The sequence below is a fragment of the Dromiciops gliroides genome, chromosome 1 (assembly GCF_019393635.1).
Source record: "Dromiciops gliroides isolate mDroGli1 chromosome 1, mDroGli1.pri, whole genome shotgun sequence".
Classification (NCBI taxonomy): Eukaryota; Metazoa; Chordata; class Mammalia; order Microbiotheria; family Microbiotheriidae; genus Dromiciops; species Dromiciops gliroides.
Window position 1 is genome coordinate 45,589,074 of NC_057861.1, and position 18,130 is coordinate 45,607,203.

General features: G+C 45.6%; 1 protein-coding gene across 3 annotated transcripts in view; it reads right to left on the minus strand.

Annotated features, from left to right (window-relative positions):
* Positions 1-216: 216 nt before the first annotated feature.
* Positions 217-18,130, minus strand: part of PEX11G (peroxisomal biogenesis factor 11 gamma) — a 29,532-nt gene continuing 11,618 nt past the window's right edge. The window contains exons 5-7 of one of the 3 annotated variants that reach the window (XR_006354236.1): positions 14,947-15,091; positions 845-1,137; positions 217-495 (exon numbers count right to left, since the gene is read on the minus strand). Coding sequence is in view for 2 of the 3 variants with exons in the window: in XM_043979649.1 (XP_043835584.1) it covers positions 997-1,137; positions 14,947-15,091 (286 nt within the window). In the remaining variant the exon portion in view is untranslated. Of the gene's footprint in view, positions 496-720; positions 1,138-13,736; positions 15,092-18,130 lie in introns of those variants that run through there. The other 2 variants (XM_043979649.1, XM_043979650.1) reach the window with 2 other exon arrangements.

The following is an 18,130-nucleotide window of genomic DNA, read 5'->3' on the forward strand; positions in this document are numbered from 1 at the left end:
ACACTCCCTAGCTGTGTGACCCTGGAGCAAATTACTTAACATCTGTCTCCCTCAGTTTCCTCATCTATAAAATGGGGATAATAATGGCTCCCAGAATTGTTGAAAGAATAAAATGGAATAACATGCAAAGTATTTTGCAAACCTTAAAGCACTATACATATGCAAGCTAGTGGTGATGGTGGTGGTGGTGGTATTAGTAGTAGTAGAGGAAAAAAGAAAAAGAAAAAAAATCAGCCAAACTGAGCAATACATTAAAAAAAAAAAAGTCTGAAAATATATACAATATCCCATCCCCTTGGACTTCCCAACTCTGCAGAGGAGTCTTCTTACATTTCTTCTTTGGGGCCAGGCTTGTTCTTTGTACTTCTGCAACGTTCTCTTGATTTTCCTAAATGTGGTTGTTCTTTCCCTTTACATTGTTATAGTCATTGTATATACTGTTTTGTTGGTCCTGCTTACTTCACTCTGCATCAGATCATGTGTCTTTCCATGAGTCTGAAAAAGCAGAATTTCATCAGATATTGACCAGATGTCGATCAGATATTGGAAAGTTTTCTTCGAATGTAAGATGGGAAACCTTGTGACAGAAAAGCAAATCCCCATACTAAACTGGATATTAAATATTACTTAAATAACATATAAATATAGTTTAATATTTAACTGATATTATATATATATATATATCACCAACGTACCTAGAAAATATGCTGCTTTATTCAGGATTTCACATGACAGGCTATTCATATATTCCTCCAAGTCGACAAGGCAATGAGCATTTATTAATCACTTACTATATGCCAGGTACTGTGCTAAGCTCTGGGAATACAAGGGCAAAAATAGTTACCGTCTATTCAAGGAGCTCACATCCTCATGGGGACACAGCTTGCAAACAAATAGGTAAAGCAGTAGAAGATGTAAGTAGGTTCGTTTCAGAGTCAAGGAACTAGTAGAGGATGGCTGAATCACTAATGCCTGAAACACCGAATCCATTCCTGCTCAGTCTAAGTGATACTGAGAGGGGCAGGACATATGGTGATGGCACTCAGGAGATGGGCAGGCATTCATTCCAATGAGTTTCTGAGTGGTCCAAGTTGTCTGGTTGAGCATGTCCTCCCACCTTCCTGGCTTTGTGGCAGTCTGTCAAAGATAAAAACACGGAAACAGCATAGGAAACAGCCCTTGCCCTGAAGAACCTTAATCTGGGGCCAGAGGAGAATGTGGGATCTGAGTTCAGGGAATCTGCCTTTCCTGAATCAGGCAGGGAGAGCATTCTAGGCATGAGGGACAGCCAACCCAAGCTGTTGTGGTGAGAGGTATGCCCTTCACCATGAATCCCCCAAGTCCCAGGATTCACAGAACCCACACAGGTTAGAAGGGGTCTATAAACATCAGATCCCTGGCAGTAACAGCCCTAACAACCACCTGGCTGTCTGAGCCATCTCTGGCCACCCAGAGTTCTTCCATTCAAATCCCCAATGCCACAACAACCCTTAACATCTGTTATGTGACCCTACTTTACCAAGATGGCATCTTCTTGGCCATCACCCTGTTAAGGCAGCATCCACTATAATGGAAAGAACAGTGCTCCTGAGTTAGAGCACCAGGCTCCAAATCTGCCTGACATTTATTCTTTGTATGACTTTGGGCAACTCCTTTCACTCTCTCTCAGGTCTGTCTCCTCATCTCGAAATGATAGGAATGGACTGGATGGCCTCTGAAGTCCTCCCATGAACATACACAATTTTCTTCATCAGTGTGAGAGTCTCTACAATGTTGTTTGCATGGATTTGTGATTTTGTTGGTTTAGGGAACTCCCAGGTGAGGAAACTTCCCCCAAGCAAAGCCTTTGTGGGTTGCCTCTTACCCGGAGAGGTTGAGAGAAGCCCAGGGTCTGTGGCCCTAATCCCCCTGAAGCCACTGGGGCTTTCCTACATCTCCCTTCATGACTCTCTATTATGCCTTTTCAGGACCTCATGTCTTTTCTTTTAACCATAGACTAAGGAGTCAGGATTGACTTCTTAGTGAACTCCATATTCCTAAGCACATCCATGATCCTTTTCCTTACCTGGCAACAGGGATTTCAGTTTCAAAACCATTTCCCAAGGGTCATGCTACTCTAGCTGGATCTGTAGGAAGCTAAAGAAGAAATGTCCCGCGAGATACTTGACAAGAAGATCAACAAGCAGAGCAAGAATCCTTGGAGGTGGCTTAAGGAATCACTGAGGAAACAATACTTTGAAACTGTTGGACAAGGACCAATCTCAAACGGTCCCAGGCTTGAGGATAAAATGAGTCACTTAACATGCCCTTTCCTCATTCACGGCCTCATGGTCACTTTATGGCTTCATCCTTCAGACATCCATGACCCTTGTACGTTCCCCTACCCTTGGAGCCCAAGCCCAAGATCCCTTCATCCATCGAAACTCTGGATGCCAGGATCTCTCATCTCCTCTGGATCTAGTCCTCACAATTACCTTCTCATCACCGCCCAGCATCTTCTATCTCCTGCTCTTTTCCCAAGGCACCAGTCTGACCACAAAACTCAGATTATCAAAAACCTTCAGTGGCTATTGCCTTACGGGGAAGGATATAAAGTCCTCCCCTGTACTGACGGCTCTCAGTAACCTAGTTACCTGGTGAGGATGTTGGTTGCTGTTTGTCTCCATTCTGGAAGAGGACCATGACACAGGGGAGGCGATGTTCTCTTCCAGAACGAAGGACAGACAACCACCACCACCTCTTCTGCAACCAGGAGAGAAGCTTCTTGAGGATAGAGACTGATTCATTTTTGTTACTGTATCCCCAGAGACAGGAACACTCAAGTTCAAGTTTGACACACACTGATTGTGTGACCCTGGGCAAGTCACTGAACTTCTCAGTACCCAAGATGACAAATTGTAAAGTCAAGGTATGGAAACAAATTGTAGGAAATACTATCAGATTGATTTCTCTGATGTTTATTATTATTTTTTGTAGGGGACAGGCAAAATAAAAACTATATTTCATTTTCAACAGTAAAAAATTCTACATTCCAGCCAATTCCCCAAATAGCTAGTACAATATTTCACCTCTGTGCATTCACACTAGGCATGCTTCAGATGCTCCCCTCCTCAACTCTGCCTGTAAGAATCCTCACCTTCCTGCAAGGATTAGCTCAGGAGCTACCTCTTTCTTGAAGCCCTCTCTAATCCCCCACATCCCTTAGGGCTCTGTATGAGATGATTATGGATTTGAGTCCGATTAAACTCTGGGAATGGGGTCTGGAAGATACCCAGCCCCGCCCAGTATAGTTAATTTAAAAGTTTATTGCTGGGGGCGGCTAGGTGGTGCAGTGGATAAAGCACCGGCCTTGGATTCAGGAGTACCTGAGTTCAAATCCGGCCTCAGACACTTGACACTTACCAGCTGTGTGACCCTGGGCAAGTCACTTAACCCCCATTGCCCCGCAAAAAAAAAAAAAAAAGTTTATTGCTTGTCAAATTCTCACTGTCTCCTTTAAGTTTTATTGCCAATTAACAGTATTTTTACTTCTGCTCAGTCTCCCCACTTGTCAGCTACATATTAGTTTTTTTTCTTGAATCCATCATGTGTCAGAACCCCAGTCCCTGTTGAGTGGGTCGGGGAGTTTGCCCACCAATTCAAAACTCGGGACTCAAGAAGAAAGGACAAGGCTCAGCACAGGATGCAGCAATTAAGCTGAGACTAGATGTTAAGTGACATGTCTCTTTTTCTCAGAGCAGAATCCCCTTGACCCTAGGGTCCCAACAATGGATTATTCTTTTGTTCTTTATTCTATTTCTTTGATTTCCCAACATAGCTGAAGATAAATTTTAACCCTGTCATCCTTCTAAAATTAACACGACTACAAAACAATGCTGAAACACCTGAGTGACTCTTCCTGTTATTCAAGTTGAATATCTTTAGAGATGGGGGCTGGGAGAGGGGAGTCAGTGGGAACTGTGAGATCTGAAACATCTGTCACTCCCCCATTCCCTCTTCCTTCGGTTTGACCTTGTTCCCCCTCCCCTTTTCCCCCTTGTTCCTGGAACACGTATGCATGTCTCCATACATTGATCACGAGCTAAACACTCACCCTAGGTGAGACAGGATTGGATGTTAGATTGTGAGCTCGCCCTAGTGTGCGTGGGGACTTCCCCTATAAAAGGTCAAGGCATGTATTAGCTGTTGCGGCTCAGGCATTGAGTTTGCCCATTCCTGCAGGAATGTAATAAATTTGTCTCTGCTTGACTTGGTGGTCTCCTCGAGTTATTTGGGTAAACTGAGGCAGTTTGCCCCATACAGCTCTCTTCCTTTTCAACTTCCCTTCTATTAACTTGCTGGTAGCCCCTTCCTACAGTTCCAGTTTTGTATTCCATTCCCCTCCCTGGCTTCTGTACTCTAACTACACTGGCCTGATTGCTATTCCTCACACAACACTGTACCGCCATGCCTGGATGCTTTTCTTCTTCACCTCTGTCTCTTAGCATCCTCAACTTCCTTCAACGCTCAGCTCCAGGACCACCTTCCACAGGAGGTCTCTCTCAATTCTCCTAGCTACTAAAACCCCTCCATGTACATCCTTTAGTAATCTTATACATACAATTATTTGCATATTCTCTCCCCAACCCCATTCAAATGTGAGTTCCTTGAAGGCAGGGACTGAGTTTTGTCTTTCTTTGTACTCCCCCCCCAGCTTAGCAAGGTTCGTGATAAATGCTTGTTGACTGACTGTCAGTGTAGAATAACTGACTGACTGATATTGTGTATCCCCAACAGAATGTTGGGGCTTCTTGAGGACAGGGACATTTATTTTTGTGTCCTTGGAACAAAGCACGGTATCTTCTTGGGTAAAGACAGAGCTTTGTAACTGTGTGCTGGTGAACTGAAATGAGACAGTATTCTGTCTTGTAACTCTCAGACAGACCAGGCTAGAAATGCCACTTGGGTATAACCCTCCAAGCTCTCTATCAAAATGGAGGTCAAAGGAAGTGAAGGAGTAAGTCCCCATGCTCCCAGTGATATCATTGTCTCAAGTCTGACTCCTCCTTTGTCTCTATAGTGGCTTCCAAGGGACAGCCCTTAGATGCAGGAACTGAATGCAAAGTTCAACTTCTCTGGTCTTGGGTGTCTTCTTATCTTTTTTTTGCAGGGCAATGGGGGTTAAGTGACTTGCCCAGGGTCACACAGCTAGTAAGTATCAAGTGTCTGAGGCCGGATTTGAACTCAGGTACTCCTGAATCCAGGGCCGGTGCTTTATCCACTGCACCACCTAGCCACCCCGGGTGTCTTCTTTAGAAACCTTTTGTTCCTGCAATACTGAGGGCAGGTACTAACTCCTCCAGGACAACTGCTCTAATCTCCCCAGCCCTTAGTACTCTCCACTTCCTCAACACCACCCCCCATCTCTACCCATAAGTTATATTCACCACCCAAGGGCCCTCCCCAAGATCAGAAGCTCCTTGGGGGCAGAAACTTCTTACTAGCAGTAGCTACTTGGTAGCAGGAACTATCCTATCAGGCAGCAGATAGAGCCCTGAACCTGGATGTTGTGGAAAATAGAAAACACAGGCAGAAAATTGGATACAAGGGATGGAATGAGTGTGAGTGAGGAGTAGAGAATGACTCTGAGATAGCAAGCCTGAGTGACTTCGTGGATAGTAGTGTCCTGGACAGTAATATGTAATTTTGAAGGAGGGAAGGATTTTTTGGGGGGAGGGATAGTGAATTCTATTTTGGACATATTGAGTTTCAGATGTCTACAGGTTATCCAGTCCAAGATATCCAAAAGGTACTTGGTTCTATGAATCTGGTGCTCAGGACAGAGGTTATTACTTGATCTGTAGATCTGGGAGTCATCTGCATAGAAGTAATAATTAAACTCCTGGGAGTTGATGAGATTTCCAAGGGAGATAGTATACAAAGGGAAGAGGGCCCAGGATAGAGTCCCTGAGGGACATCCGTGGTTGGTATGTATGAGCTGGATGGAGATACATCACAGAGACTGAAAAGGAGCAGTCAGACAGGTCAGAGAAAAACCAAGAGAGGTCAAGAGGGATGAGGACAGAGGAAAGGCCATCATATCTGGCAATTAAGAAATCGCTAGTAAAAAAAGAAAAAAGAAAGTGCTGGGGGGCGGCTAGGTGGCGCAGGGGGCGGCTAGGTGGCGCAGTGGATAAAGCACCGGCCCTGGATTCAGGAGTTCCTGAGTTCAAATCCGGCCTCAGACACTTGACACTTACTAGCTGTGTGACCGTGGGCAAGTCACTTAACCCCCACTGCCCCGCAAAAAAAAAAAAAAGAAAGCGCTGGTGACTCTGGGGAAAGCCGTTTCAGTGGAATAAGGTGGGAAATCAGATGATGTGTTTGTAGTCAATCACAGGGAAGGAGCCGGCAGATGAACATAAAAGGGGTCAACCTGATAGGTAGAGAGAAGAGGAGTCGGACCAGATCACAAGCTGGGAACCTGGGAGAGGTCCAAAGAGGGGGGAGGGATGGATTTGCCCCTTGAATCACCAGCATTTCAGGGCTAGGCCAGACGCTCCCAAGTGGGTTTCCTCTTCCCAATTCCTCTATAGGGAGCTGCGAATTCCCTCTAGGATCACTCTGGGGGAGGGGGCTTGCCTATTAACCCGCCAACAGCCCTAGCTGAGGAGCCCCAGCTCTTCTCCGGTGTTCCCCACCCCAACTGCTCGGGGGGGGGGGGGGCTTTCTCCTTCCTGGAGGGCTCCCCCTCGACCCCAGGCCTGAGACACCCTCCATTTAGTGTGCGGCATTTTGTAGGGACCCAGTTAGAACGTAAGCTCCTTGAGGTCAGGGGATGGTGTTTTCACTTTCCTTTATGTTCTCAGCGGTGAACACAGCGCAAGTTACATAGAACATAGAAGCGCTCCTGAAATGCAGTAACTGAAACCGCCCCTCCTGGGTCTGCTCACCCCACCCCAGACGTGGCCCGGCCCCTTGGCCCCTCCTCCCGCTCGTCGCGGCCCCGCCCCCGAGCCCCCTCTGGTAGGGCAGACAACGCAGGTTCCGAAGACTTAAAGTTGGGGCCAGCTGCTTACAGAGTCACAGGGTCTGGAAAGGCCACAACCACAAACACGAGGGTTAGGGGCCCAGTCGAGCAAACGCCGATCTGGAGTGCGCCTGCGCAGAAAGCGCCGCATGCCTACCATTCCCAGCATCCTCTGTGCTCCCCTGCGGAGATGAGGAAGGAGCGTGCCCATTCTCTTCTACACCAGGGCCCGGTTTATGGGATGTGTTTCCATGGCAACCTCCTTTCACCGCCCTGACCTGGCCGAGATCTCTTAAAGAAGCCGAGGGAAACTCACGTGGAAGATACAATAACACCCCAAGGCAAGATACCCTTGGGTTCTATGTTCTGGGGCGAAGGAGGAAAGGTCAGACTCTCGGAATAATAAATCCGCTTCCCGCCGAGGACCACGGCTGAAAGGGCTTCTGTGGAGCCAACTAGTCCAGTCCCGCCTTATTTTTACAAATGAGGAAACAAGCTCAGAAAAAGATTCCTCTGGATGCAGTCCCCCCCCTCCCCGTGGCGCATCGGGAAAATGGAGTCCGCCGCAGAGAGCGCGCAGAGGATTCTGGGAAATGTAGTTCCTGCCCAAGTCTCCTGGTTTTACTCTGGGACCGCTAAAGGTTGGGCAACCCGATGCGTGGTCATCCAAGCCTGCTTCTGAAGACCTTTAATGGGGCGGAACCAACCCCCCTTTCCTTCAAAGGCAGCCCACTCCAGTTTGGGATGGTTCTGCTCTTTCGGCCTCTTTGAAAATAAACCTAAATATAGTACTCTGGGATTCATACCCTTTGCACTTGTAGCCTTGGGGCCACGTGACAGCTCTTCAAATAGGCCCAGTGTCCCGACCCCAATTCTCTTCTCAGATTAGCATCAAGGTGCCAGCTACCTATCCTAGGGCATCATCTCACCATTCTGCTTGTGCTCCTCTACAGCCTTTCCTAAAACTTGGTAACCACAATTGAACACCGTGCTCCAAATGTGGTCCAAGCAGATCAGAGTAGGGACTGCAGACTCAGCTCCTTCCTTAGAGATGCCACGCCTTCCTCATGCAGTCGGCCATAGGACGAGCTTTTTCTGCTGCTATGTCACCTATATCAAAATCTCACAGAGATTTTTAGTCCACTAAAAACGCTTGTTTTTCAGATGCATCGGACTCTTTCTGGATCATTTATAAGCAGTGAGTGTATCCACCCTTGCTGAATAGTAAGGGGAGCTTAACCAGCATTTACTGCTTGACCTGTGCCCTGATCCCACTCCACCCTCTGCTGCCCCTTCAGTGACCTAGCTCCATCCATCATCCAGTCACTACTAAACAACAAGCATTTATTCGGTATACTATGGAGAGCCTTGCCCTGGGGTAGGATAACAATTTAGATAAGACATAAAGTCTACTTCTTTGGAGCCTTGAGTCTGGTGAGTGAGTGAGACAAAAAACCAAATAACTCTAATCCAGAGTTACATGCTAAATGCTTTGAAGACAGAGATGGGAAGAAGGCCCATACTAAGAAGGGACACAGTGAGGGTAGGCAGCTGTCTTGAGCTTTAAAGAACAGACAGGAATTCGGTAGGCCAAGAGGGCAAGGGAGGACATTCCAGGCCAAGGAAATAGCCAGAGGCAGAAGAGAGTTGGGGGTTGTCCAACGTTTTGGCTGGAGTACAGAATGAATGGAAGAGAATAACAAGTTTGGAAAGGCAGAATGGTGCCAGATGGTAGAGGGCCTTAAATGCCAGGCAGAGGAGTTTGAATTTTACTTGGGAGGCAAGAGAGTGGCACAGATAAATCTTTGCATAAGAAATATTATTTTAGCAACAACGTGGAGGATGGATTCAAGGGGACAGTGAATGACGATGGAAAGATCTGGTAGGAGAGTACTGCTCAGGTGGGCAATAATGAAAATCTGTACTACAGTGATGACTGTGTAAAGTCAAAGGAGGCAAGAAAGATTCGGGAGTAAGACAGGATATGAGCTGTGAGGGAAAGGGAATAGTAAAAAATAACCTCCAAGTTTTCAAATATGGTAGGCAGAGTACCACAGCCAAAGATAGTGTACTCATAAGGAAGGGCTGTTTTAGGAAATAAGATAGTGAACTTGGCTTTTACTAGTCTTATTTTTTTGGGGGGGGGGGGGTGGGACAATGGGGGTTAAGTGACTTGCCCAGGGTCACACAGTTAGTAAGTGTCAAGTGTCTGAGGTCAGATTTGAACTCAGATCCTCCTGATTCCAGGGCCAGTGCTCTATCCACTGCGCTGCCTAGCTGCCCCAAAATGTATATACTAGTCTTTTTTTTTTTTTTTTTGTGGAACTTGGCTTTTAACATGGTGAATTTGATGTGCCAGTTGGAGATTCAGGGGTTGACATTTTGTAAGGATACGAGATGCATGCACGCCCGGAACTCAAGATTGCAGATGTATTGTTATATTTCTTAATAATATCCTCTCCGTAAGAGTGGAGAGTATTATTGTATCTTATTAATATCATCACCACTTTCTGGATCTCCTCTTCCATTTACTATCTCTGCCCGTGGGCAGGTCATTTCAGACCTCTCTAGGACTTGATCTCCTCATCCACAGAATAAGAGGAGTGGACGAGAAGACCTCTAAAGTCTCTTCCAGCTCTAAGTTTATGATTCTGCATAGGAAAGATGACAGCTCACGTTCCATGGCATTTTGCAATTTACTAAAGCCTTTCCTCCAAACATGTCCTCATTAGCTCTCTCCTCTTTCATTATAGTCTTAATATCGTCATTAGTTCCTAAGAGTTCAATTATCATCTCTATGCAGATGAGCCCCATATCTACATATCCAGCCCTCCTCTCTTCCCTGAGCTACAGTCTCACATCACCAAATGCCAGTTGGACATCACCCGGATGTCCCTTGTGCATCTTAAACACAACATGTCCAAAATAGGACCTGCCTCTCTTCCTAACTTCCCTATTTTTGCCCAAAGCACCATTATCCTTCTGGTCACCCAGGTTCATAACCTTAGAGGCATCCTCAGCTCTTTCCTCTACCTCACCCCCCCACACATCCGATTGGATGTCAAGTCTTACTGATCCCACCTCCCAAATATCTCTCCTGTCTGTTCCCTTCACTCTACTTTTCCACTCACCAAACACTTCCCAGTGCCTGGCTGTAGGAGGTAAAATAAATGCTTGTTGACAACCCCCCTAATTCAGACCTCTGGGACTACTGCAGTAACCTTTTGTAAAAAAGAACCTCGTGGCAGCTAGGTGGCACAGTGGATAGAGTACTGGCCCTAGAGTCAGGAGTACCTGAATTCAAATCTGGCCTCAGACGCTTGACTAGCTGTGTGACCCTGGGTAAGTCACTTAACCCCAATTGCCTCACCAAAAAAAAAAAAAAAAAAAAAAAGAACCTCTTGAATGGCTTCCCTCTCCAAGCAATCCTCCCCCCAGCTGCTAAATACTTTCTCTGGCTCCTTCTTGCCTCTAGAATACAAAATAAACTCTGCTACTTGTTATTTAAAGCCCTTTACAATCTGATTCCACTCTTATCTTTCTAGACTAGTTTCACTTTATCCCTCTCACCCCCACACACATTCTACCTTCAGCCAAACTGGTCTCCTTGTTTTTCCCCCTGTGACATACTATCTCCATATCTGGAATGCTCTCACCTCAACCTTTTGGAATCTCCAGGCCATTTTAAGGCCAAATTCAAATGTCATCTCCAATATAAGGCTTTTCTTGGTGGTCCCAGCTGTTGGGGTTCTCTCCCTAACCAATATCACTTTATATGTACATGCAAACAAACATATATATATATATATATATATATATATATATATTTTTTTTTTTTTTTTTGCGGGGCAGTGGGGGTTAAGTGACTTGCCCAGGGTCACACAGCTAGTAAGTGTTAAGTGTCTGAGGCTGGATTTGAACTCAGGTACTCCTGAATCCAGGGCCAGCGCTTTAACCACTGCGCCATCTAGCTGCCCCCGAAACAAACATATATTGTATTAACTATCTGGAGAAAATCATGAAACCATGCTGACTGACTACAACCTTATCTATCAACTGGGTCCTCACTGCAGCAAGGAAATTCACACCCCACACCCCCTTGGTTACACACACACACACACACACACACACACCTTGATTCCATCCCCTCCTAACTTCTCCAGAAAACTGGCCCCACTGTGATCTCCCAACTCCCTCCCTTATCTTCAGTCTCTCTCTATCTACTGGCTATCCCTACTACCTATAATTATGCCCCTATCTCTTTTAAAAACACTCACATGATCCTACCAGCCTAGCCAGCTACATATCTCTCTTTCCCTTTGTAGCTCTACTCTTTGAGAAAGCTGTTTACAATTGGTGCCTCCACTTCCTCTCCTTCCTCTGTCTTCTAATCTCCCTGCAATCTGGCTTCCGACTTCATTCAACTGAAACTGCCCCCTCCAAAGCTAACAATGGTCTCAATTCTCTCCCCCGGCCTCATCCTATTCGACTTCTTGGTAGCATTTGACACTGCTGATCACTTTCTCCTACATAGTCTCTCAAGGTTTTCATGAGATGAATGGTTTTTCTGTCTGTCTGACCCTTCTTTCTTAGTCTCTTTTGCAGGGTTTTTACCCACTAACCAAGGGTATACACCCCAAGCCACTGTCCTGGGCCCCTTCTCCTTTCACTCCACATCATCTCACTTGGTGAGCTCATCAATTCCTATGGGTTCAGTTATCATCTCGACGCACATAATTCCCACATATATATAGTCTGCCCTAGTCTGTCTCCTCAGCTGGTCATGCATCTCCCCCTGCCTTAGACATCTCCAATGCAGCTAAAATGCAACATGTCCGAAACAGAACTCATTTTTAGCTTTCATCCTTCCCAAATCCCCTATGAAGGGCACCACATTCCTCTAAGTCACCCAGATGTACAAACTCCTCCATGTGACCCTTGCCTAATCATATATCCAGACCTTTGCTAAATCTCTTCATTTCTACCTTCAGATCTTTTGCATATGTCCTTTGTCTATACTCATACAACCCACAGGCCTGAGTCAGGCCCTCATCACCTCTCAGAGGGACAAATGCAATCAGTGATCTGCCTTTAAGTCTCTCATCCCAATCCATCCTCCACTCAGCTTATTAAAGTGATTTTACTAATCTGACCGTGATAGCCCCGGCTCACTGAGCTCCCCTGGTTTCTTATTTCCTCTGAGATCAAATACAAATTCTTCTGTTTGGTACATTAAGCTCTTTATGTCTTTTTTGGGGGGTGGCAATTGGAGTTAAGTGACTTGCCCAGGGTCACACAGCTAAGAAGTGTCTGAAACAGATTTGAACTCAGGTCCTCCTGACTCCAGGGCCGGTGCTCTATTCACTGTGCCACCCAGCTTCCCCTTATAACTTTTCAGCCTTTCTTCTTAGACTTTCCTCCCATCAGGATCCTCTACAAGCTAGTGACACAGGCCATTTTTCTGTTTGTAGCACAATATGCTCCATCCTCCATGTCCGATATATTTTGCATGTATCTTGAATGTACGTTAGACTGGAAGCTCCCTGAGAGCAGGGACCACATTTTTTGTTTCTCTTTGTATCCCTAGCACTCAGTACAGTGCCTGGCACTTAGGAGGCTCTTGATAAATGCCTGTTGTCTATGTGCTTCCGCACTGGCTACGCCTTAGGTCTGGAATGCTCTAACCCCTCACCTCAGTTTCCCTGAATTTCTTTGGAGTTAGCTCAAAGCCTACCTTCTACAGGCCTCCCCAGGTGCTAGGGCCCTACCCTTTTAGGTGACCTTCCATCTACTCCCGCATGTAGGTGTTTAGTGAGTGCCTGGTCGCGTACACAAGCTCTTCAGCTCTTCGGGGGCGGGACCTTTTGTTGCCTTTCTTTGTATCCTCGGCACTTAGCACTAGACCATTTTGGGTACTTCAGTAATGCTAATTAAATTGAGTTGAACTGTGAGGTATGTAATGTAAGTGTTATAACCTCCACTTAAGGAATGAGGACTGATGTTTAGTGAGTGACTTAGAAGGCTAAAAAGTGGCAGAGCCTGGACCTAGGGATCTTCTGGTCCCAAACGCAATGGGTACAAGCTGCCCTTCCCCCGCCCCCCTCCATCTCTCAGGGCCCATCACAAATACAACCTCCTTTATGAACAGCCAGTGCTGTTCTAACCCTCACCTGACCTTAGATAGCTTGGTACTCCTCTTGTGCATGTATCATACTCTCTGTGGAATTAGGTTTATTGTGTTTTATCTCCAGAGCAAGACTGTAAATGCCTCAAGGAGTTGATACCCTGTGTTATTTATCTTAAGATCTCTACTCCAATGTATAACCTTTTTATCAGATTGCTCGCTGGCTTTGGAAGAGGGGAAGGAATGGAGGGAGGGAGAAAAATTTGGAAGTAAAAATCTTACAAAAATGAATGTTGAAAACTCTCTTTATATGTAGTTTAAAAAATAAAATTAAATGTAAAATTTTGAAAATTAGCTCTCCTCCAACTGGAGTCACTGAGCTTTGCATATAGGAGAGGATGTTTTCATTTTGCCTATGAATCCCTGAGCACATGGGAGGTCCTTGAGAAATAGTTTTTGAACTGAACCGAATTAAAGAGTGTTTGCTGAATAGATCGAGGTCCTGTGGATGACAGGTCAGTAACATCTTTGTGTGTAAACAGCAGCATTTAATAGCAGACCCCAGAGGAAAACCAGGCAAACTTTGATCTTAATACTTTCCATTTTATTCTTAGGTACATATTAGATGATTCTTGTATATCAAAGCACACTTTCATTTGTCATTAGCACATAATATCTTAAAAACTTATTTTCAAAAACAAAATCTAGTGAATTTGCTTTTAGACTCCAAGGATAATATTGCCTCCCAACTGTGTGGTGTTTCAGATATCTCATTTGATCTTTGTTATATTTGTGGAAGAAGGTAGAGCAAATATTATTATAGTCTAGGAAAGAAGCCCAGAGAGGCTCAATGAATTGACTAAGCTCTCCTAGAAGCCCTAGGCTCCTAATTATCAGGCTCAGCGCTCTTTCTGTGACATCTCACAGCTTTTCAAATGTCAGCAAAAGAAACATTTCCTGTTTTTTGTCTAACAAAAAAGTGAGAAGAAACTGAGTTTCAGTCAGCCAAGCTAAAAGAAATCCGCCTTCCTAACATGCTATTATTTAAAGGCAGATCTAAGTAAGGCCAAAACATCCTATTTAGATACTGATGTTGGCTGGTCCCTGAGAAGTCTGTGGCCTGCAGAATAGCCCTACCATTAACAAAGCTAATTCCCCATTAGGCCTTGCCAAGGTTTACAAACCAAGCTGACTTGACGAAGATGGTATTTGGTCCTCTCTCTGCAGAGCCAGCCTGGGACAGCTAGGAGGTCTTAGCCGTTGCCCACAAATACTGGCAGTTCCCCAATTCCCCACCAACAAAAAACCTGGAGCCCTGTGGTTTGAGGGGAAGGAGCAACCAGAGAGCTGCTCAATCAAGGTTCCCAACTTTCCCTCCCAATGTACTATGAATTGCAAAGTTCTACCCACCGGTCATTTGAACCAACCCTTTGAATCCACTATGACTTGCAGGAGTTTTGCAAAACAAAAAGCCAAAGGATGAATCACTTTGGTACTATCGGAAGAACCCCAGAGGCCCATATACTTTCTTGGGTCTTATTCCTTTGAATCAAAACCAACCCCTGCCCAGTTTCACCCAGACTGGCAGTAGCAAATTTTGGATCACTTTCTTAAGTGTCCCAGTCATCTTATTATTTTGAGCAATTAAAAGCCCAGCTTTAACCCTGATAACCCCGGCTTTGATCAGTTTTCAGTCACATTCATGTGTTCCTCAAACCAGTCATCAATGTCAAGATTCATGAGACTTTTCAGGATTGAACCCAGATGCTTGGTACATGCTAATGAGAGAGGACATGGTGCCCATGAAACCCACCAGCCATGGAGGAAATCGTCCTGCCCAGAGGAATCCTGGAGGCAACCAGTGGATGGCATTGGCCAGATCAGCCAAGTTGCTCAGAAGGGTTAATGTTTCTGACTTCATCTGAGTTTCTATCAGCTTCTTTTCTCTTCTAAAGTTACTGTGGAAGACAAACAAGGAAAAGATACTAGATGCTCAGTTTTTACTCCAGAGGAGCTGTGTCTAAAATAGCAAAGAGTGTCATCAATGACACAGGGGCAGGGTCCCAGAATTCCCTTGTTGGGAGGGGCCTCCGCAGCAGTCCAATCCAACCCAAGACCAAGCAGGGCACAAAAAGCTGCCGCACCCACTTATGGACAACTCTGAACCTTGGGAAGCTTTCCTTGACAGCCAGCCTCAACCAGCCAGTTTGCAGCTTCTTCCCATTGCTCAGGACCTGTTTTCTGGGCCCAGGAGAAAAAAAACCCTACACCACACAATAGTATTTCAAACACTAGAAGTCAGTCACTGTCTTCCCTCTAAGCCTTCTTTTCTCCCAACTCTGAGTTCCCCTGAGCTGATCTTCACAAGGTCCTTCCTGATCCTGGCTGCCCTCACTGGAAACTGCAGCTTATTAAAATCCTTTCTGAAATGTGGTTCCCAGAACTGACCACTGTACCCCACATGTGACCACTTTTTTTTTTTTTGGTGAGGCAATTGGGGTTAAGTGACTTGCCCAGGATCACACAGCCAGTAAGTTGTCAAGTGTCTGAACCGGATTTGAACTCAGGTCCTCCTGACTCCAGGGCTGGTGCTCTATCCACTGTGCCACCTAGCTGCCCCATGTGACTACTCTCTCTTTTTTTTTGTGACCACTCTTAATGCAGTACACACTTGTATTAGTCGGACCTATCTCTGAGCCCAGGGGGGCTGTGCAGACCACTTGTGTTAAGGGAGAGAGAAAGATGTAAACAAGTGTGAGACAGCCCAAACAGAAAGGGCTTCTGTCTTGCTAAGGGATCCCACAGGGGGGCAGGGTGATGAAGTAGTAAGAGTACTAGCCCAGGAGCCAGGAGGCCAAAGGTCAGACCCCAAGGCAGAGCTGGGGCTGGGGAAGTGGGGGTACTGTGTTAGCACAGCATCACCAGGCTTCCAATCCCAATTTAGACACTTACTCTGTGGTCACACACAACTCTACCTCTTAGAAGCTCAGCTTATTCTTCTAACTTGTTTGTAAAGCTTAGGGTCCTAGAGAAATGTGAGCACAGCTGACTTTTGAGATACTGTCATACCTTCTTTTTATAGAAGGCTTTGAACCCTTCCCTGTCCTTTCCCAAGAGTTATCCCCTTCAGATGCTAAAGTGTTATTGGGAGGAAGTTGAGGCAGGTATTACATCCTCTGTTTTACAGACAAGGAAACTGAGGCACAGACAAGTTAACAGATTTCCCCAAATTCACACAGCAAGTTAGCGAGAGAGCCAGAATGAGAACCTGAGTCTTCTGGTATTCAACTCTTTTGAAGGTCATCCTGGACATTTTCTTGTGGGGAAAATAAAATCTTTCCAATGACCAACTGGACCGATGGCATGGTAATTGTGGAAAGAGTCCTAGACTTGGAGACAGGAGAACTTGTTAAGGTGTGACACGAGCAGTATCAGTGACTGTAAAGGGGAATAATATTTATCCTCCTAACATCACAGGGTTATAAGGAGGTTATTAGGATTATAACACTATACACATAAATTCATGTATAACTGGTATAAGCAAGTTCTTGGAGTTAGGAAGACTTGGGTTCAAATCCACACTGGACACTAGCTAGCTGTGTGACTATGGACAAGTCTGGTGACTTCTTGGGGCCTAAGGCAATTCTCTGAGGCTTATTCAATAAGCAAGTTGATTCAGTCAACCAGCATTTATTAAATACCTACTGTGCCCTAGGCACTGTCCTAGCCCTGACCTCCGGAAGCTAGCTGACTTCCATTCTATGGGGCCAGGAACAAGGAGCATGTTTCTACACAGAGATAGCCAATCCTTTCAGGAGGGGTCAGGATAGGCCTTCTGTAGGAGACAGTCCTTGAGCTGACAAGTGAAGGATTCAATAAGGCAGAGGTACATTCCAGGTAGGGGGGATGGCCTGGGCAAAGTCGTGGAGATGGGAAGAAAAGCAAAAAGGCCAGGACCCAAGTGTGTCAATGAGAACACTCCACCAGGAACTTGTCAAGGTAAACTCAAGTCAGACAATGGAGGGCCTCAAAAGATAAAGTGAGGCCTGTATTCTATCCTAGAGGCCACGGGGAGCCACAGGGACTTCCTGGACAGGGGAGTGGCTGGGTCAGATCTGGACATCTGCATGGAGGATGCTTGAGCGGGTGACAGTTGGAGGCAGGAGACCAATTAGGAGGCTACGGTAACAGTCCATGTAAGAGGTAATGAGGCCCTGAACCAGGACAATGGGCACATTAGCACAAAGAAAGAGCTTTATCTACCAAGTTACTCATGGATTGCAATTTGCTTCAGTGGAGGGAGTTCCCACACAGATGAAATCACAGATCACTGATCTATAAATGAGTTCATGTTACTTTCTCTTTATAGTCATTATTTCTTCTGCTATTCTGATTCAACAAACTTATTTGTAATACTAACTTCTCTATAGCACTTTAAAGCTTACAAAATACATTACTCACAACTGCCCTGCAAGTACTTCAACCCCATTTTAGAGATGAAGGAAATGAGGCTTGATGGAGTCAAGTGCCCCACCATGGGCCACACATAGTAAGTGCTAAAAAAGCCAAGGCCCCAAATCCAGAACTCTGGCCGTGATCCCACACTGGGCTGCCGTGTGCCAGGCCCTGCCTTGGGGGGTACAGGGATGTACAGAGAGGTGCCAAAAGGCTGAGCTTTGTCCCTGTAGGCAGAAGCGTAACCAGTTTGTGTGGGGATGATGACACTGGCTCTGTGGCTTTGAAGGGGAACAAGGGGCAAGATGCAGAAAGACAGAGCAGCTCAGTGACTGTGAGCAAGTCCCTTCCCCTCAGTAAGCCTTAGTTTTCCCTTCTGCAGAAGGAAGAGATTGGTTTAGATCAGGTGTTCTTTGCCAGGGGTCCATGAACTTTTTTAAAGAAATATTTTGGTAACTATGTCAGCATAATTGGTTTCCTTTGTAATCCTATGAATTTCATTTCATGCATTTAAAAACCTGATTCTGAGAAGGGCTCCATAG